This window comes from Stegastes partitus, unplaced genomic scaffold, assembly GCF_000690725.1.
Source record: "Stegastes partitus isolate 25-593 unplaced genomic scaffold, Stegastes_partitus-1.0.2 Scaffold793, whole genome shotgun sequence".
Classification (NCBI taxonomy): Eukaryota; Metazoa; Chordata; class Actinopteri; family Pomacentridae; genus Stegastes; species Stegastes partitus.
In genome coordinates this window covers 89,476-114,221 of record NW_007578524.1, presented here as the reverse complement: position 1 = coordinate 114,221, position 24,746 = coordinate 89,476, and the positions used below count along the sequence as shown (strand labels likewise).

General features: G+C 41.8%; 1 protein-coding gene across 1 annotated transcript in view; it reads left to right on the top strand.

Annotated features, from left to right (window-relative positions):
• Window positions 1-20,963, top strand: part of camsap2a (calmodulin regulated spectrin-associated protein family, member 2a) — a 47,907-nt gene extending 26,944 nt beyond the window's left edge. Inside the window, exons 5-19 of the mRNA XM_008292209.1 lie at window positions 1,906-1,938; window positions 3,016-3,157; window positions 3,807-3,946; window positions 11,370-11,466; window positions 11,672-11,768; window positions 11,938-11,969; window positions 12,080-12,149; window positions 12,361-14,491; window positions 15,737-15,873; window positions 16,910-17,133; window positions 17,686-17,782; window positions 18,460-18,525; window positions 19,555-19,670; window positions 19,980-20,098; window positions 20,637-20,963. Coding sequence (XP_008290431.1) covers window positions 1,906-1,938; window positions 3,016-3,157; window positions 3,807-3,946; window positions 11,370-11,466; window positions 11,672-11,768; window positions 11,938-11,969; window positions 12,080-12,149; window positions 12,361-14,491; window positions 15,737-15,873; window positions 16,910-17,133; window positions 17,686-17,782; window positions 18,460-18,525; window positions 19,555-19,670; window positions 19,980-20,098; window positions 20,637-20,942 — 3,807 coding nt within the window. The 3' untranslated portion in view covers window positions 20,943-20,963. The remainder of the gene's footprint in view (window positions 1-1,905; window positions 1,939-3,015; window positions 3,158-3,806; window positions 3,947-11,369; window positions 11,467-11,671; window positions 11,769-11,937; window positions 11,970-12,079; window positions 12,150-12,360; window positions 14,492-15,736; window positions 15,874-16,909; window positions 17,134-17,685; window positions 17,783-18,459; window positions 18,526-19,554; window positions 19,671-19,979; window positions 20,099-20,636) is intronic.
• The last annotated feature ends 3,783 nt before the right edge of the window (window positions 20,964-24,746 follow it).

Genomic DNA, 24,746 nt, shown 5'->3' with positions numbered 1-24,746 from the left:
TCTGCCATGCCTCCTTCTGCCAACCAAATGTTCAAGTTGGCCTGTAGGTCTGCGCTGACTTTGAGAGGTCATGTTTTGGAGAGTGCAGCTTTTTTTTTTTCCATTTGGCCTCAAGAAGTGGTGTTAGGGGCAGTTTGTCCCTCTCTTTGTCTGCCGACAAACACACTGTGTCATTGCCACCAAATTGAATTTCATTGCTGCGATTCTTTGCGGTCAAGAATTCTAATCCATCAGCTTCACTGAGTTTTAGGGGAGCACCAGAATTAGAAGTGGTTTGTACACAAATCACCCGTGAAAAGTCCCTGTTACATGTTATAAATAAATGTGATTATGAGAGGAAGGAGGGACAAAACCCTTTCTGAATGTAAGACAACAGCAATGAAAGAAGCATAAGGTAGAAAGTATACACACAGGTTCACTTAATTACTGTCAATTAATTTTACTAAGAGAGATAAAATGCTTATCTAGCTGAGTGCATTCCTGAGGCTGAAGCCGCATTGTGTGTAAAGACTTCTGTAGCTTATTCAGAAGCTGCAGTGGGTATTAATCAAAACATGTAGTGCATCAAATAAACTCAACAATCAATAAAACATGGATGGATTCTGGTGTCCACATAAGCTGGTCCATTATTATTACTGCATGACCAACGATCCAGGACTTCAGCTATCTGGAAAACTTTCAAAGACCATCCGTACACAGGCAAACAGATAAAGCAGATTAACTAATACATTGTTGATTAGATTACATCAGGTGTGCTCCTCTGATGGCATTGGAGTCTGCTGGTAACCCACATTACCATTCAGGGGAACCGTGACGCTAATCAAATCAGGAGAACCCAAGAAAGCTACTATTGATCTTCTCATCCTCCCGCTGCCTTTATTATTTATTTGGAAGGCTTCAGCACAAAGCGGATGTATTTTCTCACGAGTCAGGGCTCGCCTTTGAAGTTGAGGACTTGCCAGCCACTTTGAGTGGCACTTACATTTGGTTCTTTGATGCTTCTAGGTAGGGTGGGAATTAGCTGCTAACTGAGGCAAGCCTCTCCTCCTCTGGAATCAGCTTACATTGTCAGAGGATAGCCGACAGTTTGGTTACATTTGTGCAGCGGGATCGTTGTTTGGTTAAAATTTTCCATTGAGGGTGCTTATATTGCACGACAATGAGCAATTAAATGTTCAGTGTTTTGTTTGAGGACAGTATTTTAAGTGGTATTTGAGTGGAGAGGCTTATAACGCTGCTGCATTTTGAGGTTTGGTTTTAGGATTAACACATCACCTGTTAGTTTGAAGGAAATTTATGGATCTAAGGTTTTTTTTTACCGTCACCTTTATTGTCGATTAGAGGATATAATTTATACCACATGAAACTGTAAAATGGCATCATAAAAGCCATGCTTGAAGAGTGACGATAACAGTTTTTTCCTCATGACATGTCTCCTGTTTTGATGTCACATTCCCCTCTGACCAAAATACAATAATAAGAGATGCAGAACAGTTCTTTCAAGCATTTCATTCAAGACTAAAATACAGGATGCACGATCCAATTTCTCGTTTGTTGCGTAAGGAATGTTGCTTTTGTTTTTCTCATGAAAGGGAAAATGATGTTTCAAGTTTCACTGCTGTATTATTGTTATTATTCATAGCTCATCTCTTTTTCAGTGTGATCACAAGTGCCTAATGTACACACTCAGAACTAAACGCCACATTACACTAAATACAATTTCAGGGTTACTTGAGTTGAGTGGGATGCTTTTCAGAAACACACAGCTATTTTTTTTCCCTTTCGGCCTCACAGTTGTCATGTCTTTCCTTGTAATACTAATCGCATTACTAACTAATCTCACTAACAGGTATTTCTTTGTTGTTGTTGTGTTTTGCTTTTTTTCCTTTTGCTGTGCGGCTGCAGTCTCCAACCAAGTGGTACATGAAGCTTGTGCCTGTAAGTCAACTAATCAATGCCTCGCTCTTTCATCTGTGTCCATAGTGACCGTCCGTCCTCCCTCGTTCTGTCTGCCATCGTTTTATCATGTGTGCATCAACCTGTGACTTCGCTGTCGCTCTCAACATGTGCTGTATCCATGTGGTTTTAAGCACAACAAAATATGATAACAACTGTCTGACACTTTAATTTTTAGTTCTAAAGATATAGCAGTAGACCAAATTATTCCTTGTTGTTCTTTCCAGCCTCTATTAACTGCTGCACGAGTTTAACTGAAATACAGACACGAGGAATGCCGTATCTTTAATATGCTTCCTTGTGTTTACTAATGGGAAGCTTCTTGTCAGTGAAGAAAAGCACCCTTGGGGAATCACTGAAGAGGTCCCAGGGGATTGGCCAAAAATAAAAAGAGAAGGGATTTCAATTTCCAAAATGGGATGACTGGGAGCAATTGGCATGAAATGGTTTTAAACTCCTTGTGTCAGCAAATACTGCAGCCCCTGTTGTAAAATCATGTCTTTGTGTGAATGTGTAGACATCTGTATATTCATTTCCTTTACAACGCTGCGTGTAAATGCTCATTACTTACATTTCACAGAAAATACTCAGCATGTGGAGTGCGTGGTTGTTTTGTGCCTCGTGTTATAAGGACCAAATAATCAAGATCAGGTCACAACAGCCAAAAAAATCTAAATCAATGAGAGTCGTTTTAGTCGATTGTGCGGCTCTGTTAACGCTGATAATGGCTGCTTGTTGAATTTCAATGGCCTTACTATCAAGCCTTTTTTTCCGCAATTTACCACAACATACGCCACGAGGCTCCATTCGCTTACCTTCATACATGAGTAAATCTAATGAAGCCTTGCTGCGTTCTTAATTGTTTGTTGCTGCTTTAAAGATACAATAAAGATACAGCTGTTACGAGGATCCCTCCTTATGCTTGCGTATTTTTGCAACCATTGTTAATGAAGTAGAAAAAACAAACAATGGGCCGTTTTTGGCTTAATAGCTACTGCAGCTGTAGGCAGGATAATGTCGCACAATGCACTCTGGTTTATGGTATTTCATCTCATGCAGGCTCGCTACAGGAAGGAGCAGGCCTTGACCCAGCCGGCTCCCTGGATCCCCCCAGTGGACAACCTGCTTAAAGACAGCACAGACGGCTCGGCCCTGGGTGCACTGCTGCACTTCTACTGCCCTCAGCTGCTGCCGCTGGACGGTAAGGAACAGTCGAGTCCTCCTGGGTACGTCACTGGAAAGTTTAGAGCGAACTGGAGGAATAGTTGGGTGTGTCACCAAGGTGACTGCTGTTAATCTACGGGAGGTTAATTACTCTTTTGGGCTAACAAATGATCTAGAAATCTTGCTCAAGCTGCTGAAAGTTTGTTTGTTCTTAATCTGAAAAAGCCCAACCCTGGTGGAGACAGGAATCCTGCATTACTTTTCACAATTGGAAACGTTACTGTTAGTCTGTTCCCTGTTTATTCAAGTAATCAAGAATCAGTCACAGTCAACAAATGCAACACAATCCCATCACAGTGCTGATAAAGGATGTTAAACCCACACACACACGTATTTACTTAAACTGACAAAATCATAGCAACAAAGGATCAATCGGTCAGCATTGTTTAGTCTTTATATTAGCACACAGCTCCACCCACTGGTTAATGAGATAAGGCCTCTGTCACGATTGGTCAAGCACTCATAAAACCTAATGCGTTCTCAAAAGATAGGCCGTTTCTATCCATCCTAAACGATTACCGTCAGCACGGTAAAAACCACTGAGCTGGCCGTTATAACCGGAACTACTTCAATCATCACATTTATTCGCTGACCCGGACACCTGATGGATCCTTCTGTCCCCCCAGATGTCTGTCTGAAAGAGAATATGAGTCTGGCTGATCGACTGTACAACCTGCAGCTCATACAAGACTTCTGCAAGGACAACCTGAACAGCTGCTGCCACTTCAGCCTGGAGGACATGCTGTACGCCTCCTCCACCGTCAAGGTACTGATCAAACCTGGCCGCCTTTAGCGAGAAAATGAAATATGTCGTACTTCATCTGAGAAACAATTGAGTGTTTGCAGGGTTTTGTTGGTTAGCTGTACAGCTTAGAGGTGCTGGGTTTTAGAGAAAGGGGAAGATAATCACTTTGCTTTAAGGTATGTGGATGTTCTTCTGAAAATTGTCAGAATGGACTTTGAGGGCGTTCTTCTAGTAACTCTGTTGTGACTTGATGCTAGTAACGGGACCTCGTATGAAATGGCTGCTAACGAAAGAGATCCAATCCAAAGTGGTGGTCGTTTTATAGAAAGAAAAAAAAACCCTAGGTGAGTTTAGTTGATGGTTATTTCCAAAAAACACTTTCAAAATGTTCTTTTGAAAATTGTGAGAATAGATTTTGAGGTGCTATTCTAGTAGTTTTGTAGTGACTTGACGCCAGTATTATGATGCTGATCGTGTTTGGTTGGCCAGAGGTTCTTGTTGGAAACCATTTCTCAACTTTTACTGTATAATAGATGTCTGGCAGAACTTTAAACCGCTGAAACTCTGCAAAATGGGACCGCTTATGAAATGGCTGTTCACGAAAAAAAAAACCCAATCCAAAGTGGTGGTTGTTTTATAGGAAGAAAAAAAAACAATATGTGAGTTTAGTTGATGGTTATTTCCAAAAAAACACCGCTAATCCATTCATGAGTTCCTCGACGAAACAGATTAGAAACCCATATGGCGCGGTATCCAGTCGGAAAGGCTAAACGAAACAAGAGAAATGAGCAACGCTGTAGGCCAGCGTGGTGACTCATGCTGTGGAAAAACCTTTCAATCCAAAGCATCTTTCTTCACCAACCGCAAGCCTGGAGAGCTCCACACAGCCTCCCAACATGTGCATGTGTTTTCTTCATTCTTTACTCACATACTCTTTACTCGGTTTTTTCAACATTAATGTCCTTTAATTTCCTTTCCATACTTTTTTATTTTCTTGTCTTTCTTTTCCATATCCTCCCCTTAAATCTTTCTATCTCTCAGCTTAGTTTACATATGTTTCACTATCTCTTAGGTCTACACCACCACTGTGTGTGCATGTACGTGTGATATCAAAATTGTCTGCTGCTGATGTGAGATCATAGATTGTCATTTTTTGGTGGAGAGGTGTGTGAGCTTGGATCCTGTAGTTTACACTGAGTTCACTGCCTGCCCTACTTTTCTTTTCTTTGCCATAAAAAAAACATATATAGGTCACTGGAGATCCATCATAGATCTAGTAAAATATCCTCTATTTTAAGTTAGAAAGCTTAGAAAGTTAGAAAGTAGGTAGAGATGCCACAAATGCTGGATTACTTAAAACAGGAGGACAGATGATGTCCTAGTAGATGGGAAACAGGGTATTTGTTTGTTTTTTTTAAACAGTCATGCATGCACACAGCAAAGAGACTATTCCACCCTCTAACTAATGTTCTGTAAAAGCTCTACAATAGCTAAAAAACCTTTCTTAAAATCTTCTTGGTCAGCTGCTGTGTGCACGTGTACTTTCCGTCCCTGCACCTTTTCATCAAATTACCATTATGGCTGCTCGTTGCCACAACGTCCCAAAACGGTCACAGTCACTACTCCGCCAGAGAAAAGGGCACAACTGCTTCCACGGTCGCTGCGTACTTTTATTTGTCTGGTGGTTTCGTGTAACTTTCCCTCCCTGCTGCATGTTTGTGTTTGTTCTTACTGCGTCCGTCTCAGTGTGTTTAGCCTGAGAGCTGCATAAGCAGAAAAAAAAAAAGGTTGACGTTTCTGGATGAGTCTGACGTTGTCTGACTGTCACCTCGGCATGTCCTCTGATGCAGGACTGTTGTTCTCAGCAGAGACAGAACGCAGGTCACTGAAAGGACAAACCTCAGTCTGAACTGACCAAACATGTGTCTTATACCTAAAAATGTGCTGTGCTCGGTGCTGTTGCTGCTACGTTTCCAGTCCGTCTTCCACAAACACTAAACAAAAGTCATTTGGTATAATACTTGGACTGTCCTGAGGCTAGTAAAGGACATTCATTAGAATAATAATGGAAATAATCTGTTGATATTATCATGGGATTGGTTACTGCTAATGAAAGCCACATTTTGTTTTCCTATCCGAGGATGAAAAAGAAAGAAATCGACCAACAATATGAAACTTTGAGGATTAGAGCTGAGTAATGTGACAAAAGCTTGAAAATAGAGATTTAAAGGTTTCCAGTAACGGCAGCAGCGATACTAACATTATACAGATAGTACGTAATATATTATAATGAAATCATATCTGTGGGATAGAGCACTTATGCCTCATTTTGCAGCAAATAGCAGAAAAATGTTATCCATCTCACACTCTGAGCAGCCCACAGCGCACACATACGTTGACAAAGCACATGGCGTCAAAAGCATAATAATAATTGATTCGCGTGAAGCAGCCAGTCGCTGTATTTTTGCTGACACTGATTTCAGGAGGGATAAAACAGTCCCAGCGGGGCAGAGTTATTGCCCGAGAGAAGCAGTGCAGTCAGAACTGCACGCAGAACCAGTCGGATCCAGTAACCTTGACCCAGTTTCCAGGCAGTCACACCCTCAGTGGCTGCACGGTGTGGTCCCTCACACTAATGGAGACCTCATTACAGAGAACGAGCCGAGACATTGGAGAGAGAGAGCGAGGTGTTGATGGGGAAGCAAATGGAAAGAGGAGAGAAGAGAAGAGGGGGAGTGATTACAGAGTTTGAAACAATTAGAGAGGAGATGGAAGAGGCTGATCGGGGAGAAAGAGACAAAGAAGGGCAGCGTGATGCCAGGATTAGACACCGAAGCACAACCGCACAGACTCGCACTACATTTACACTTAGCCGAAAGTGTTCCTTTGCTAATTCTTCCATCAGATGTGATGAGAGACGATTAGAACTGATGGTTTCCAGTCAGAATTAAGAACATTAAACAATGTGAAGGCAGTTTTCTCAGTTGTGACTGAACAAGACAATCAACCGAATGGCGCCGCTGCATGTTAATGAGGGACGCAATTTAACGATTACTATCCATATCGATTAATCTGACTTTTTTTTGTTATTTAGTTCCTTGAAGCTGCAAAGATAGTCAAACTAAAAGTAAACATTCATTTGTGATTTCATGCAGGATCCAAATCCTCTATCTGCACTACACATCCTACTGGTGCTACGGACCTTGTTGCAGTTTCACCATCTCATCTGATCTGGATGAAATGCACCATGATTGGCTAAAATCTTCCACTGTGCACTAGAATTTCTAAAGCGTGGAGCCATGAGCAGATGCAGTTTCCTCTCAGACCATTTGAATTACAATATGCTGATAGTTTACCGTTTAATTTTTACCAAATGGTGCCAAATTAATACTGCCTACTCCAGCTTTAATTGTTTTTTGGTTTGGTTTTTTTGTATAAATTGTCTGACGTTTTTTTTGTGTGTGTTTTTTTTAAGAAAGAAAAAATGAAGATATTAAGTTTAACTATTATAAATGACAAGAAAACATTTGAAAGAACCGAACAAGGGAATGTTTTGGTGATTAATCAGTTATCAAAGCAGCTCTGACAGTTTAAAATAGCATCAACTAAAGATTGTATATTTGATTCCTTGGCTACACAACATTAACACGTGAAAATACAGCGATGGAAAAACGGACCAAACTAAAAAATAAAAAAGAAGCACTGAAAGGAGACATCCCAGTTCAGTGTAAATGTGACGGTAGAGCTGCTGAGGGTGAGAAACTCTGAGATATGATCAGTCATCCAAAGAAATCAGGTGCAGAAAATTGGAATTTAGCATGAAGCCTCACAGTGTGAACATTTAACAACTGAGTCTATTTATTCATGCACACTCACAGACGCACACTCAGACACACACACACCATCTTCATGTCAGATGCTGTGTTTCTTTGTGGCTGAATATGTAGAGTGCTGCACATACGACCCATCAGAGTTAAGGGTCCATTCGCTTCCCCATCAATGTATTTTGCCTGTTCGGTGAAAGCAGCGTTGCTCTATATTATGCTCAGTAGTGCCTCAATAGGAGACAACACAATCGCCTTCAGTACCCAACCCCCCAAAGCCATACATTACATACATTACTTAGGGCCATTTTTTTCCTAATGGACGCCAGGTCAGTAAATCACGTCAACCCACTCCCATTTACTGGCTCTACATTTAATTAATTCACAGCACATCTAAATTACCATCTGTGGATCCAAGGAGGAGAAATGAAATTCACCAGCTCTGGGCTTTTGCCAGCCTTTTTTTTTTTAACCAGGAGGTCCATAGCGGACGTGCTGAAGTTGCCCCGAGGAAGGCAATTAACACACTTAATTCATAAGCTGCCTCTTCAACATGACGTTCAGTCAGTTAGTAATGCATCTATAATCTGACTGTTGGGTGTCAGCAGTGAATGATATTTGTTCGACGGTGAGTTATAATCAGACGGAAAGTAGCACACGGCATTACAAATGACCTAATTACTGCCGCAATTATGGCTGTGACTGTATTAACCGCAAACTAGTTCCTGTGTTTGATTCAAAGACACTGAATACATTTTAAAGATACATCCAGTGACTCTAGATTTAATTCCACCAGCAGGTAAAAGGTTCACGTGATGTTCCAATAAATTGTTCTTTTCAGTGTCATGACACCCTTTTATGAATTCATCACGGGATTTCCTTGTGAAGTCGCTTTTAGTGATGCACTTTTTTTTTTCTTTCTACATTTCCATCTTTGGAATGCAAGCTCAGGTTTTTCAGCGAGCGAATGACCGCGGCCTGATAAACTTGGCGCTAAATCAAAGAGTGGGTTTTTACAGATTGGAGTGAGTCTGTCTGTCTGTCTGGCTGCTGGACCTAGATCTTTTAATCAACTCTCTGGCCCGGTGATCGTTGAGATTAATGCCCTCTGAATGCTCAGCGTGTGGCTTGGCCTTGCGTCTTGCTGAGCTGGATAACATCATTTGCGGGATGCGTACGTGTGACCTGCTGTTCCTATTTTTATGCACTCCGGCTCCTATATGTTGCCAGTGCATCTGATAACTGTCATGTGTGAGTGTGTGCAGCATATACAGGGTGGAGAAGAGGGGATGGGGTGGGGGGATGTTTGTGCCTATCCCTGCAGAGTGGATTAGCACCCCCACCACCACCACCACCACTCCACCAGCCTCAACTCTGAGCTCTCTTTTAGTAATCGCCAATCAGGTTCCTGTCTTCATCCTGAGAGTCGCACAGTCAAATCTCCAAACAGCCAGACCTGGCAGTGCTGCAGACCTGGCAGCCCCACGAGGTAGTAATGGCAGTCAATAGGGAGACAGGAGGGGGTGTGGTGCAGCGGTTAGCTGTTTAGGGATTCGTGCGAGTGTGTGTGGACTGCTGAGGGGTGGTATTAAGCGGTAACACTCACACCTGGTGTGTCAGTAGTAGTCAGACGAACAGATGGGAACAGAGAAGAAGTAAGCTTGGGTTGCTGCCACCAATCTGGGCAGGACGGATGAGAGGAGAGCTTTGTCTCTCTCGTTCAGTCTTTTTTTTTTTCTTCCTCTTTCTTTTTCTTTCTTGCATTTATCTCAATCCACTGAGGAAGGCTTCACATGCTGAACACTCCTAAAGGTAACCACACTATTTGACATGAGGTTTGATAGCTTTTCTGTGCTTCAGTGCTATTTAACCTGGAAGTCTTAAGGGAAACAAATGTAACGTAAAATTTAACTTGGAAAAGTGATGAAACATTTAAATTGATAATTGACTCAACTGTCAAGTTTTCATGTCAGGGAGTTCAGGTTGCATATTAGTTCATGTTTTGTGCTTTATTTGCATGACTTTGATGACCATGTGCTCTTCTGCCTCATACTCCTACAGAGACGCACCTTTATAGATTCTTGCAGCTCTGCACACTGTGCATGTGAGTTAGATGGGGATTACAAAAAATAGTAAAATACTGCAGGAACACCCACCGTAGCCCAGTGTCACTGGTGTTAATTGACTCTAGCCCTCCTAGTGTGCTTTTGGGCTGCAGTTTAGGGGCTTAAGAGGAGTGTGTATGACCCATGTGTGCCGGTGTTTGCTTGGTAGGGCAAAATGTTGCTGATGTGGTGAATCAGGTATCTTTAGAGCTGAGCCATGCACCATTGTCTTTGTCTGGAGACCACGGGCTGAGGGCGGGGAGAGGGTGTGTTTCCTCAAGGTCGTTCCTGCCTCACTGCACTGGTTTTGCATATGTATGTGTGTGCCCATGTGCGTTTGTGAGTGAATGCTGGCATATCTATTGGAAAACATCCCAATTTGGCCTGAAAGTTTATCAAAAAATTGATTCTTGAAATATGTTGAAGTGGAAATCAGCCTGGGCTGCGATGTGAAATGCCTTGTTTGGATTGGATGGATTTGATTTGTTCTTTGCTGTGTTTTCGTCTGATGGCTCAAATTACTCGTTAAAATGCCATGTTTGAATTATGTTCTGCAGTGTTGACAGTGAAACAAAACAAAACAAAAAAACAATCTTATTGGTTAATCGTGACATTGTTCTAGTAATCTCAACATTTGTGCCCCATTATCCAGGGCTACATGCAACAATTTCAATTGTTTGTTGAGGACAAACATGTCAGTCTTGCACAGTCCCCACATTTTTCCTTTGCAATGAGGAAACAAGCAGCAGTGGATTTGGGGAAAATGTGAAACTGAGAGAAATGACTTTGTTAGAAAGAACTTCAATGCTGCACAATGTCCTCAAGCAGTTTGACCTCCCGCTGTACGCTGACCTCATTCAGAGGTGGACATGACCTGGCACGGCACTGCCAAAAATTCTTCCAACATTTCTTACCCGGTCTAATTCAGGTTGGCTGCTGGGTGCATGCTGGTGACTGAGAAATGAAAAAAATAGCTGACCTCTATTTTAGAAATTAGGTTAATGTCTTAATCGCTCCAGTCTACTATCACAGGTACTATTCATATTGTTATGTAAGAGGAAGATTATTATATTCAGCATGTGAATAACCATAACTCTTCCCTAACATGAAAAAAAAATCTTCCCTTGCCCTGATAAACAGAACAATAAATATAACTTTCCTTGTAAATTATTCTACTGTAGTTTAGGCTATGAAGCATCTTTTCTTAATATCGATGCTGTGTTTTAAAGAAAGTTCAGTGAATTATTTATGTGCAAATACAAGTGGGCTTAGAAGCAATATTGACCACTGCAGCTGAACAGTAGGGCTCAACAGAGACACCTGCTGGGGAACTAAATACAGTGCACTTGTATGGCAGGTGCTATTGTGGATAATGTAACAAAAGGACACATTCAGATTTTATGCTTTATTTTTTGTGTGACAACAGTCATGTGTCTCTTTGAGTTATCTTTGAGCTGAGTGATTAAATGTAACCCAATCCCTTGTTTGAAATCGTCTTGTTTTTGTCTTCTGCAGAATAACTACCTGGTGTTCATGGCAGAGCTGTTTTGGTGGTTTGAGGTGGTTAAGCCGTCTTTTGTGAAACCAAGACTGCTGGAAATCGAAGGAACAGGTAAGTGTTTAATCAAAACCTTCAAATACTATTTTAAATAGCAATAGCAACATTTATGCCATGTACTAAAGTGGCAGTAAGTGGCAAGGTATCTGTCGTTGTATTTTTACCTACAAAGCAAAATAATTAGGGGTAAACTGTCCATTACATCAGTGTTCATTGTAAAAGCAACATCTGAGCATGTGTCTCTGTTGTGTCACTGCAGAACCCTCCTCCTTGTTGAAGAATATGCCAGCCATCCCCATTTCCAAGGCAACTAAGAGAAGCTTCATGGAAAGGCCGCCAAGTCCTGAAAGACCCAGGTATGCTAGCTAGTTATGGCATTCAGTATGAAACTCTGGGGACTGATAACCCCAAAAAGGTCAGCTAGTGCAGCATTTTTTAAAATCTAGACAAAGTTTAAAAAAAAAAAAATAAATAAAATAAAGTATTAAAATGCATTTAATGATGTTTGTCATTTTCTTCTGTCAGTTTACCCCTCCGCCCCCAGCCTCGAAACTCAGGTAATTAAATATTTGTGACTTACCAAAATTGTAGTATTCTGCAATATTAAAGTACAATTACTTAAAAGTACAAAAACCTCAGTTTTGATTTTTACTTTGTTTTCATACAGGAGAGATCAAGAGGTCAACCTCAATGTCCTTTGTTGACGGCAACCTCGGCACATGGCCCAAAGAGAAAAGGTTAGTGTTGTTGTTGACATGTACTGCTCTTTAAAATTATCTAATCCCTGAAAGATTTAGTAATTGAGAGATTAAGGAAGGCAACCTGTCCTTCCAGCCAGTAAATGGTCAAAGTGTTGGTTTTGGGATGATGTCAAACCAGACTCTTACATTTTTGTTGGCTTAAGTATCTGAAGATTTAATTGACGTTTCTTGTTGTTTTTTCTTGAAGATCTGGGCCTTACGGAGTGTCTTTTGACATCCCCTTTGACAAAGACGACTCTGCTCCTGCCTCTTATTCCTCCACACGTGGCATGGTCAGGTCCATCAGCACAGATGATGGTTCTGGTTTCAAAGTCCACCACATGCCCCGTGGAATGAAACGCAACCTGTCCTTCCAGCCAGTCAATGGTCAGAGTGTTGGCATTGAGGAGGAAGGCTGCCCAGACAGCTTAGCTGGCATGGAGCCCAGCAGGCGGACGTACTCCAACGGACATGGAAGTGCCATGGCAACAACTCCCTCAATGGAGGAAGCCCTTCAGATTATCCACAGCCCGAGTAGGCCCCCAGTGGAGGGCATCAACAACGGTTTCTTCCTGCACAGTCAGACCCATGGGGCTGGTGTTGGTGGCTTAGACCCGGTGTCAGAGCTGGACTCCAAAGGACCTCTAAGCACCACAGATACCACGGAGGTCGACACTGGCATCCATCTCCGAACAGAGGACATGCTGGATGAAGATTCCTCTCTGAAAGACTGCTCTGTGAACATGGAGCTTGATATGGACACACCAAGCCCCTGCCCGAGCAATCTGAGCAAATCCCCCTCAGCAGTGAAGATGACCAGCTTTGCCGAACAGAAAATGAAGAAGCTCAATCCATCAGCGCCAGACTCTGGCAGGGGCAGCAGCAGCTCCCTGAAGACCACTCCAGAGGGCTCTGAGTTTGGCCTTCCGTTATCTGTCTCCTGGGCCCCAACCCCTGAGCACAGCCCCATCCATCAACACACCCCGCCACCAATTTCTGCTCAGGCATCACCCACACCTGTCCAGCTTCCACCCAACGACCCAGCGCAAGTCATGGCTACAGAGATGGTACATCTGAGGATGAGGCTTGAGGAGAAACGGAAAGCCATAGAGGCACAGAAGAAGAAAGTGGAGGCTGCTTTCACGAGGCATCGGCAAAAGATGGGTCACTCAGCATTCCTCAATGTGGTAAAGAGAAAAGGCGATGGGGCTGCTAGTGGAGAGGAAGGAGGGAAAACTGAGGGAGAAGGGAAGTCAGCAAGCACAAGTCCCACCTTTAAATTTGGAAGGAGCAAGGCAGACACCCCTGATGGGGCAGAGCAAAGCAGCACAGCCTCCTGCTGGCAGAAGTCACCTGGTGCAGGTGAGGAAGGTGGACAAGGCCACGCTCAGCTCACTGAAGTGGATCTTACAGAGTATACACGCTCGATTGAAAAACTCAACCATTCTTTAGCCTTCCTCCAGACTGAGATGCAGCGATTGGCTCAGCAGCAGGAAGTAATCATGGCCATGAGGGGGCAACAGCATCAGCAGGCATGGGTCATCCCTCCTCCGCACACAAACCCCTCACCACAAAAACACAGTCGAGCCGTCACTCGATCCTCAGGACCCTCCTCTCCTGCCGACTCCCCTCGCTCCACCCACCGCTCTCCAACCAGCATCAAACGCAAATCTGCCTCCTTCCATTCACGTAATCCTCGCACTGCTCGACCCAATGAGCTCAAGCTGGCGCCCTACAACAGAGTCCTAACTGCCCCGCAATCTGTCGATAGCATTCCGAGGCTGCGTAGATTTTCTCCTTGCCAGCCCTTGGCGAGTTCTTTCGTTTACATGGGGGAGAAACCAGCACCTGCAGCCCCAGATAGCGACAAAAACAAGGAATCAGATTCACGCCTTTCCCCACAGAGAGAGGTGGCAAGTGTATGTATAGTCCATTCACCCCCGAGCTCTCCCAACCTGCAGAACAAACAAGAACAAACGGAAGCAGATACAAATGCCCAAACCCAGCAAACAGAAGCTCAGTCCAAGACGTCCAACATGGGAACCAATGACCAAAAAGCCATAGCTCAGAAGTCAACTGTCGAACTCAAACCTACCATGGAGGCGTCATTCCCTGAGATTCTTGCCCACCCTGTGGTAGAGACCTTCACGGTGATGCCCACAGAGATCCCTCCTCAGCCAGAACCCTCTGAACAAGCCAAAAGCAATTTGATTGAGGTTCCTCTGTCGGTCGTGAACCCACTGGAGGATCTGCCACTTGATGATGGTTTGGAAATGCAACAAGGGAATGCGGAAGGCTTGGATGATGAACAGAAGATATGCCGCGGTTTCTTCTTCAAGGTAGGCTGATAATCATCTTCTCTTTTTAAATCAAATGATTGGTCAATTTACACAAATCTCAAATGTGTAATGTACAAGAGAGTGTACGATCAGGAAAGTAGAAAAACATTGTACTAGTGTTTGTTAAGACAATATAGTTTTCATCAAACACGACAATTAGACCAGAATATGATTTAAAACATAAATCATCTAAACCAATGCAGAGTCTGGGCTGCAGCTGTGTACACCACTGGAAGCCCTCAATGGCTGTAGCGCAGTTCCGGGAAAAACAGCAATCATAAATTTGTCCTGGGTCAGCCATGTTTATGTTGATAAGGAAACATTCTTGTTTCTAACATGAGAAGATTAATGGTTCAGGAAGCGTGCAAGCCGAGGATGGTATCATCTTCCCATTTATAGTTTCTAAGATAGTTGCTAGCTGCCGTCTGGGCTTCGATGTAGGTCATAAAACTAGGGCTGTTGTGAATAATTCAGGCACAGCTGTGGAAATGTGAGGTTGGAGAAGGGTTGACTAGATTATGAGAGCGGATGCTGAGGGATGTGCAATGAAATTTCACATGAATAAAACTCTAGATGGAGCTAATTGGTACTTACATTAGAAGCTGAATTTGATCCATTTTTGTATTGTCTACTGGGTTATTAAATCATAGATTTATATTTACAATACATTCGCGTCGGGCCTGCCCTTTGACATTTGACAAAACATGTCTTCAGTATTCTCCTGCTCTTTTGCTCTAATTAAGATTCATACAAACCATCATAACCACAGTGAGATGTCGACACCAATGTGCATGAAAAAATGGAAACAGTGATTATTAAGGGTTCTTGTCATCGTAAGAGAACGGCTTGTTGCATAATAAAGATTTAAGTGTCTAGAGAGACTGCAGAGGAATGTGCCCTTTTCTGACCCAGAAAGAAAACCTATTCTGTTGCCTCTGCAAGCCTTTTTGCTGTCTTATTTAATATTACAAAAGAGAGTTGACCTTCCACAGTAACGGCTCCTATTATGGATCATCTCATTTATTATATCAGAGTAGAGAAAAATGATTTAAGGAGTATCACAATAACACTCAGCCTCTCCAGCTCTGGATCTACATCACAATAGTTGAGGGTCAAGTTTACTTACTGTGCAACCACAAAAAACGAGTAAATGTATAATATTCACTAAATGTCACTGAAGGTTTGTTCTGCTTAGAAAACCCAGTACCTCAGGCACTGTAAGGCATCTGCCTCTGTTTCCTTCAGGATGATGGGAAGGCAGAGGAGAACATGGCACAGAAGAGGGCTGCACTGCTGGAGAAAAGGATGAGAAGGGAGAAGGAGAGCCAGCAGAGGAAGATGCAGCTGGAAGCTGAACTGGAGCAGAAGAAAGAGGAAGCTCGGTATGCAGACTTGTATATTCGCCCTCTTTGTCAGAGGAAATTCTAAAAATCACGTCAACTTTTCATATGGTGGTTTATTATAGTCCTGTCCATCTCGTCTAGTTCTTACTTTATCAGGATTTTAGTTTCGTAAGTCATTTCAATTTTTGACGGCAGTTGCACAAATACCCCTAAATCAAAAAATACCCCTAAATCAAATAATCAAAAAATAACACATCATTCCAAAACTGTAAAAAACAAACAAACCAAAAAAAAACATTTTATTAGCCACAACATTAAAACTAATATTGTGTAGATCCTCTTTGTGCTCTGAGCTGCGGGGCATGAACACCTCTAGGACGTCCTGTACTGACTGGCACTGACACATTGGCAGTTGATCCTTTGGGTCCTGTGGATTGCCTGGTGGGTCCTCCATGGATCAGGCTTGCTCCGGCACATTTCTCAATCACATTGGGATTGAGGGAGTTTGAAAGCCATAAAGGAAATCTGCCTTTATCCTAAGTTTTAGTGTAATTGTACTAGAAGATTTTGTAACACAACTAAATTTTCTTGACATCAGAAAGTAGCAATGGCACGAAGCCTTCCCAATTTTCCAAATCTAAAGGTTATCTAGATTGCATATCTGGTGCCACCAACAGTCCAAAACCAAAAGACGCTCAGTTGACAATTATACAAATAAGAGAAAAATAAGCTTCACACTTGAGAAACTCAAACTAGCCACTATTTGGTATTTTAGCTTGAAACATGACTCAAATAATCAGTAACTAATCAGTATTAGCTGTGTTGTTTTGGCAATCAGCTAAATGATTAATTGCCTTGTTTAAGCTCTAATTTATTAAATGCAGAGTTTACTGTTCAGCCTTGTGGAACAGTCACTTTGCATTTCAGTGTCCACCCTGTATGAGCATAAGACAAACCAGTCGTCTTGAATCTTACTGCCCTGGACGATCATCTACCTTCTCCACGCTTCATGAACTGAAAACACAGCATTTCTTATGGTGCTCCTCACGTTCCTCCCAACCCTCTGTCTGCTCAGACTGAAAGCAGAAGAGGAGCGTATCAGGAAGGAGGAGGACAAGGCCAGGAGGGAGTTCATCAAGCAGGAGTACCTCAGGAGGAAGCAGCTGAAGCTGATGGAGGACATGGACACCGTCATTAAACCTCGGCCAGCCGGTGGGGCCAAGCAGAGGCGAGGCCGGCCCAAGTCTATCCATCGTGACAGCGTGGACTCGCCCAAAACCCCCGTCAGAGCTGCCACAGGTAACCATAGAGACGACCCCCGCACAGAGAGGTCAAGGTCAACCCATCTGTCAGATCAGTGTCCTGCTGCCGCACTGCCTCGTGCCACCTGAGAACGTGTTGTACAGCCAGCGAGGCTTCAGCACATTCCTGATCCTTCCTTAAATATTTTTGTTTTATTTAGTGAAATCTAAAAAGATTTAGCTAATTTGGACAATTTAAGCTTTCAAGTTTGTTCAGTGTTAATAACAAAAAAGAGTGTGTTGCTTTAATTTAACATGCTAACACACTCAAAGAGCAATGCAGCACGGCTGTGTGTATGTATTTTCTATGCATATTTAATTACATATTATATACTGTTAATTAATATATCTTCAGTCATACATTGTAGGTTGTGCCCATTTCAGTTTTTGGTGTATTTTTTGAGTTCATTTTCTTCGTAGCACTGACGCTGCATTGCTCTGCAACAGGCTTGGCACACAGCGCAGCGGAGGACAGCCTGGTGATTGTTTTCATCCGTGGTGTTTGTGTAATTGTGTCGTGTTGTGCCACATTTCGTTGTCTCGCAACCAGGTTCACGGCAGCGTGTCTTTTCAGTCTCCAGCTTGTCCCTCGCTTCCCTCAACCTGGGAGACAACGACAGCGTTCACTCTGACAAGAGAGCACCAAGGTGAGCTGCTTTTACAAGTCTATAAGTGAAACATGCATGATGTGATTTTTTTTTTAAAAATGTTTGGCATTTGATGTAGCCTTAAAATCCAAGTTTGATGACTGTAGAGTGTTATTCACAAGATTTCATACTGTCTGGATACACAGCCCCCATTCATTCATGAGTATAATTATGAGATATGGTGTGGAAAAGTCTGGAAATCCAAATAAACAAAAAAGCCCTGCATTATTGGCACCATGCTTATACTGAAAATAAATCCTCCTTTCTACCTGGTTCACTTGCTTTTAGTATTACAATTACTAAGCCGCTACAAATGAGCATTAAATCCATGCATAATATGGAGTGAATTCACACAGAGAGCCAACAATGTGCTGCGTCTCTGATGTTCAGTCTGTGGTTTGACTTGACAGCTGACGAAAAGCAAAATTCCAAATGACTGGGCATAAGATCTGAAACCTGAAAAATTCTGACGCAGATTTTTATTACAAGTCTTCGTCCCCTACTCATTAATCCAGTCGTTCTTTCTCAGCACTAATGGGGATATGTTCTGACTACTTCTTGTGTTTTTAATGCCACGCTCTACAGACTAACTCCAGTTTACAGATCTAACATTTTTCCTGTTTTCTTCCAGTCTTCCCTTTTTACCACTTTCTTTCATGCTGTTTTACATTTGTCAGAAGTTCTAGTTTAGCTTCTGGCAGTCTCTTCTACTTTCTGAGCTCTCCTAAACTGAGAAGGAGAAGGTTAGTTTCTGCGTAGCAGTTAAATCTTAAGGCGCTTCACGCTGTCCTGAGCCCAATCCTGCACTGAAACCCTTTCCCCACAACGGGTTTTATTAGGGATTGAGTGAGCACTTCAAGCAAAAGCGACATATTTTCTTTTCCTTTTGTAGAGATCCTCATAACTTCAAAGCACCGGTTAATGCTATGCTTTTTTTCAGTATCGCCACCACAAGACTATCACTTCTCTTTTTCCACTCACCCCTCTGCTGTGCCTTCCTCACTCAATTTACACTCTGCTGGTTTTTTTTTTTCCTCACCTAATAAAACATCAAAGTGAATTGCTTTGTTCAGAACCACTGCATCACAGACCAGTTCTGTACCCTCTTTGCATACAGCATCCATCTTATCAAGTCATTAACCCTATATTGTGCATCTAAGACAGTTATTAAATACGGTTGTCCTTGAAACATATCAAGACAAATTTAATTAAAGTTCGACTTTTAATTTTCTTGTAACAATAAGAAAGGCTCAAATGACTTGTTAATGTGGGCAGTTTACTTTCACAAAAAGAACTACAAGCACATTTTGGCTTTAGTTGCTCTTATTGTATGATGCCTTGGCCGTTGAATGTTCACACGATTACGTAGGTGGAATCATGTATTTGTAAATTCCTTCTAATCCCAGTGGCATTAGAGATATATATATATATATTTACATTCAGAAACTGAAATATTGCTTCATCATTTTGTAGAGGTAATAAAATGTTCTTCCAGTCTTATCATAAAAAGAGCAAGTAAATGCCAAGTGCTGCAGTGTAACTGATTGATCTCATTTATTGACCTTAAATGCACCAAACTGCACTCACTGTCTGTGCTTGCAAGCTTTGCTCTTCCACTGGTTACTGAAACCCCAAACCAAGTCTTTGCTTTTGATGACCAAGCTGAACACTGCAGTATCTTTGCTGAGTGTTCAGGATCAGCGTTCATGCAGAAAGGTGAACTAACACTCAGCGTGTTTGTGTGTGTGTGTGTGTGTGTGTGTGTGTTTTAGGCCAGACTCTGCAGATGGCTTCCTCTCCCCAAGTCGCTCCAGCAGCCGGAATGGAGAAAAGGACTGGGAGAATGGATCCACCACCTCCTCTGTTACATCCAACACAGAGTACACTGGTGGGTCGACTTAGTACATACTGTATTTCTGGATAACACATGTTCTATTCAATTGGTAAAACTGGAAAATATTTATAAAATTGTACGTCATGTGATCACCGCCGTGATCCGAGTACTGCATTCACAGCCCACACTGCCATGTCAGAACAATGATGACACCGAGAAATGCTACCAGCAGAAATCTTCATACATGATTTATCAAAAGAAAGAGCAAAAATAGGGAGGGAAAGTCTTTTCTTTGACATAACTGGAGTGGTTGCTATGGCAACAGTCTCATCCTGATGTTCTCTCCGCCGCTTTTCCATTCAGGACCGAAGCTGTACAAGGAGCCCAGTGCCAAATCTAACAAGCACATCATCCAAAATGCTCTGGCTCACTGCTGCCTCGCAGGCAAGGTCAACGAGGGGCAAAAGAACAAGATCCTGGAGGTAAATACTGATAGATAGATAGATAGATAGATAGATAGATAGATAGATAGATAGATAGATAGATAGATAGATAGATAATACAGAAAGCTTCTATTGCCAAGTGAGCTCGCACACACAAGGAATTTGACGCGGTGAATGAAACTGTGGTATGCAACAAGAACAAGACAGCCAATAAATACAGAAATCTTAATTAAAAAATTTAAAATAAAATATTATATGTGAAAGAAAAGTACAAAAGTGCTATGTAAATAAAAAGCACCGTGAAAAAGAAACTTGCCTAAACCAGCGTAATAAATTAGAAAACAGCTTAAATTAAAATGTTATGTCATTTGCACGATGCAGCAACTTCATCCAGCAACTTATTGTAGATGTTCTGAAGTGAATCCACTCATACTCGAAGTTCTTTAGACCGAAGAAGTTCTGTTTAACTCCCTGGGCAAACACGCTTTTCAATAGCTGTCAAATGTCACTATAATCTCTGCCCATGCTCATGTGTGACCTTCATATCTAACGAGCTTCTCTCTCTTGACCTGAACAGGAAATGGAAAAATCGGAGGCCAACAACTTCTTGGTTTTGTTCCGAGATGCGGGCTGCCAGTTTCGCTCTCTCTACACTTACTGCCCCGAGACTGAAGAGATCAACAAGCTGGCAGGTATCGGCCCCAAGAGCATCACGCGCAAGATGATCGACGGCCTCTACAAGTACAACTCGGACAAGAAGCAGTTCAGTCAGATACCAGCTAAGACCATGTCAGCCAGCGTGGACGCGGTGACGATCCACAACCACCTCTGGCAAACCAAGAAGCCAGCCACCCCTAAAAAAGTAGTGCCTGCCCAGTCCTAATGGAACTTGATACCCCTCCCCCAAACATTACCATTTCCCCCTCGAATGGAGCATAACCATCTCAATTTGCACTCCACTGTACATATCCATGAAGATTCAAACACCTGCAATGCCAGTTAGTTGAATGCATATCTGTCTTTTTTTCCCTCACGTCGTCTTTCTCATCGCATTCCTGTCCTTGTTTATCCTACATACGCTGGACTGGACGTGATAGGACTTTAACATTATGAACAACTGGAATGTATGACACTGCTGAAGAATGATGTAAATGTAAATCACTTGCGTGTTTTTAGAGACTGTCATGTTTGAGTCGGTTTATGACGGCACGTGTGAGTGTTGTTTTTGTTCTCTATGTGCCAAACGTCAAAAAAAAGAGACAGTATGAATGCTAGGACATTTTACTCGGTACACTGAAGCACTGAATGTTTTTAATTCGTGTACAGATTGACTTTCGTTTGCATTATCCTGTTGATGTGTGGCCTTATGCGCGTTTTGTTTTAGCGTGAGAGTGCAATGAGGTGATTGTAAAGCGACGGCTTGTTTTCTTTTGTATTAGGAAGAACACTTTTTTCTTCATCTCTGTGGGTAAAACAGTTTGTATATTAAGGTACGTAAAACTCCAAAGGGCCAAAAAAAATCAAGTTGCATACAGCTAGCGTTAGCCACACGGTACATGTGTGTTCAGCTCAACAAAGCCAAGCGGTTTCAGCTTTTTCAGAACCCTTTTTGAGGAAGTGATTTTAAAGGATGCAGGACGTTACTCTAGATCACTGGTTCTCAACCTGTGGGTCAGGACACCTGCAGACCATTTGCTCTATAATGTACAATGTGAGAACATTAGATTTCTGTCATGTTTGCAGTTGTAGTGAAAAACTCCCTTTTCTCTGAAATTCGGCAAAACTGCATGACGGTGGAAAACTAAACAGGTGGAGGCAGTGTTAACTCACTGGTTTGTCTGCATTGCTTCAGCCGAAAAGGTTGACAACCAGTGTTGTAGCTCACTTTGCTGCTGGTTCACAGCAGGTTTGTGAACAAAAGACTCAGTATTATTTCTTTTTTTCTTTTTTTTAAACAAAATGCTGCCTACATAGGATCTTTGCAGTATATTTAGGATAATGTACAATCACACTCCCATCCACTGGTATTAGGAATACGACTGAAATCCAAGGCACCGGTGAGGTATTTCTCTTTGTATCATGATTGAATTAAACTGTTTCTACAGCATTAAATTCCGAATTCACACTTCATCTTAGTAATATCTGCACTATAAACTCAAACTATAGGCACTTTTGGTCCACCAAACACCAATCTGTAGAAGTGCATCTGCTAGGTTACGAATTAAAATAACACATTCTGTTAGAACATTAAAAAAAATCAATCATTAAAGCATCACAGCAGTAAGTATTACCCACTTCGTTAATGAGCCACATCATAAGACGGTTGTGTCATTTTCAACGTGTTCATCGCACAAGTGAGTTTTGACCTAAACATGGAGAGTGTTTTTGTCTGTCACCTATAAATGCAACATGTCCTCAATAGGTCAGTAATATGATAACTTTGTTAGATTTATTTTTTCTATTAACACAGGAATAAATTCACATAATACAGCGCGGCAGACCAGGGCAGGTAGAACGTTGTTGCTGCATACGGGTAAAGATTCATTATTGGGTTTCATTGGTGTCGGCGTCGTGTTACTTTTGCCACCAAATGTCAATTCAAGACCATTTGCGGGTAGGATCTCTGACAAAATAAATCTGCTAACATGGTGCTTTGTTTTCAGCAGGGGGTATATTTATGACCAAAACAGAGCATGTACATGTTTTTTTTTGTTAAATTGTAATCTAGTAAGACAGAGAAAGTGTTTCGCTGTTGATTATTGAAAGGATTTGTCCCCAGACAGCTCTGTCCACCTGCGTTTGGCTGTTTCAGGCCAAGGTACAAGATTATTTAAACTGTAATGATATTGTACAGTGTGTTCATGTGAGCTACTTATTCACTATGATAACTTTGTTTTTGTCTGTCAGACGCTGTGCTGTCATTCAACATATCGCAGAACATGTAGTGTCATTTTTTTTTTGTTTCTTTTCTTTTTTGTTTTTGCATTTAATAAAATTAAGCATGGCCTCAGCATTTATGTGGTATTGATGGGAGAGCGATGTATTTTTAAAATGACAAAAGGATATATGAAGAAAGTTTCTAATATTTAAATTTTTTTAAATAGAAAGTGATAGACAGGCAGTATAACAATCATTTATCAGTAAATTATTCTTTTCATTAGGTGGCATTGAGAAAAAAAATGGAGGCTGAATTGTGGCCAAGCCCTGATATTACTGTGACTACTTGTGTCTTCTTTTGTTTATCAGTCATATTAGTAGATGTAAAATCTTACAAGATGCATTTATTGCCAACATAAAAATAAAATACTGAAAAAAAAAGATGTTGCCAGAACATACAGCAAGATGACCAGTCAAAATCGCATAATCCATGCCAGCCAAACATCAAGCCAGGTACTCAGGTCGACAAACAAGTTACAGTGGTTCTTCTACTGTATGTTCAAGTACCGTAAATTCTGGACTATTGAGGCACCTGAATATAAGCCGCACCCACTAACTTCAAAAAGAAAACAAGGTTTGTACATATATCGGCCGCACTTGTCTACAAGCTGCAGGTGTCCACGTTGTAACATGAGATATTTACACAGAAAGATTTTTTAAACTTTTAATAAAATATGTACCGGTAACAAACACAAATACGTAAATGCTTTTTTTTCCCCCGAACAGTGCCTGTAACACGGCTGGTTAAAAAAAAAAAACTACAGCAGCCTACCAGGAAAAGTCATTGATCGCTATCTTCATCGTCCCCCTGCGCACTAAAACCACTAAAGTCGTCTTCTTCAGTGTCGGACTCGAACAGCCTTAGATTTACTTCGTCACACACTTCCTCAGTCTCTCTTTCGTTGTCGCTCTCAATGTTTCACCTCGAGACAAATTCATAAAACTCATAAAAATCTATAAATTAGCTGCACCATTGTTTAAGCCGCAGTGTTCAAAGTGTGTGAAAAAAGTAGCAGCTTATAGTCCGGAATTTACGGTAAACTTTTTAGGGTCTACAGACATTGTTCGGTTGCACTGAATCCAAGTTAAGATTGAAAAGTCAAAGTGGTAACTTGGATGAATTATCAGTGTGAATCCACTGTTACTCAGACACCATTTGAGCAAACACCTTTGCACCAATCAAACTGAAGAATACGACAACTTCCTTTTCACAGGAAGAAACATCAGCAGAACCCGATTCGAGGAGGAAAGTCCTCTGCCTCGATCTGTCAGGGTAGGGGGTCAAAAGAAAAGGATGGAAGAGAGAAACAGAATTTGTACCACAAGCAGGGTCCAGGATTGTGACTGAACTGTGTCGAGCTGATTTGCGGATTGGCCCTGTGACACAACAAAAATGCTGCGTGGACTGTTGATGACTGAAAGTTGGAGGGAAGCAGGGCTCCAACAATATTTTGCTAGTGCCCCCTAAAAGGTTAATGTAGCAATGACCAATAGAATTTGGTTGGTTAGGTAATTAATAAAGAACTTAGTCCATATTGGGCAAACTTGCCACCACACAGCATTAATGATTGTAACTGGCAAAATAACTGATGAGCACTAAAAGCAGAGATGCTTCAAAGAACTGAAGTGTCTCCAGAGACAAAGAGCTGTGCTCAATCATACACAACAGCAGTAACTTCATGAATTAGTTATAATTCTAAATGATCTCCAACAGGGAAACAGAATCGATCGGGATCTAATGATAAATCAC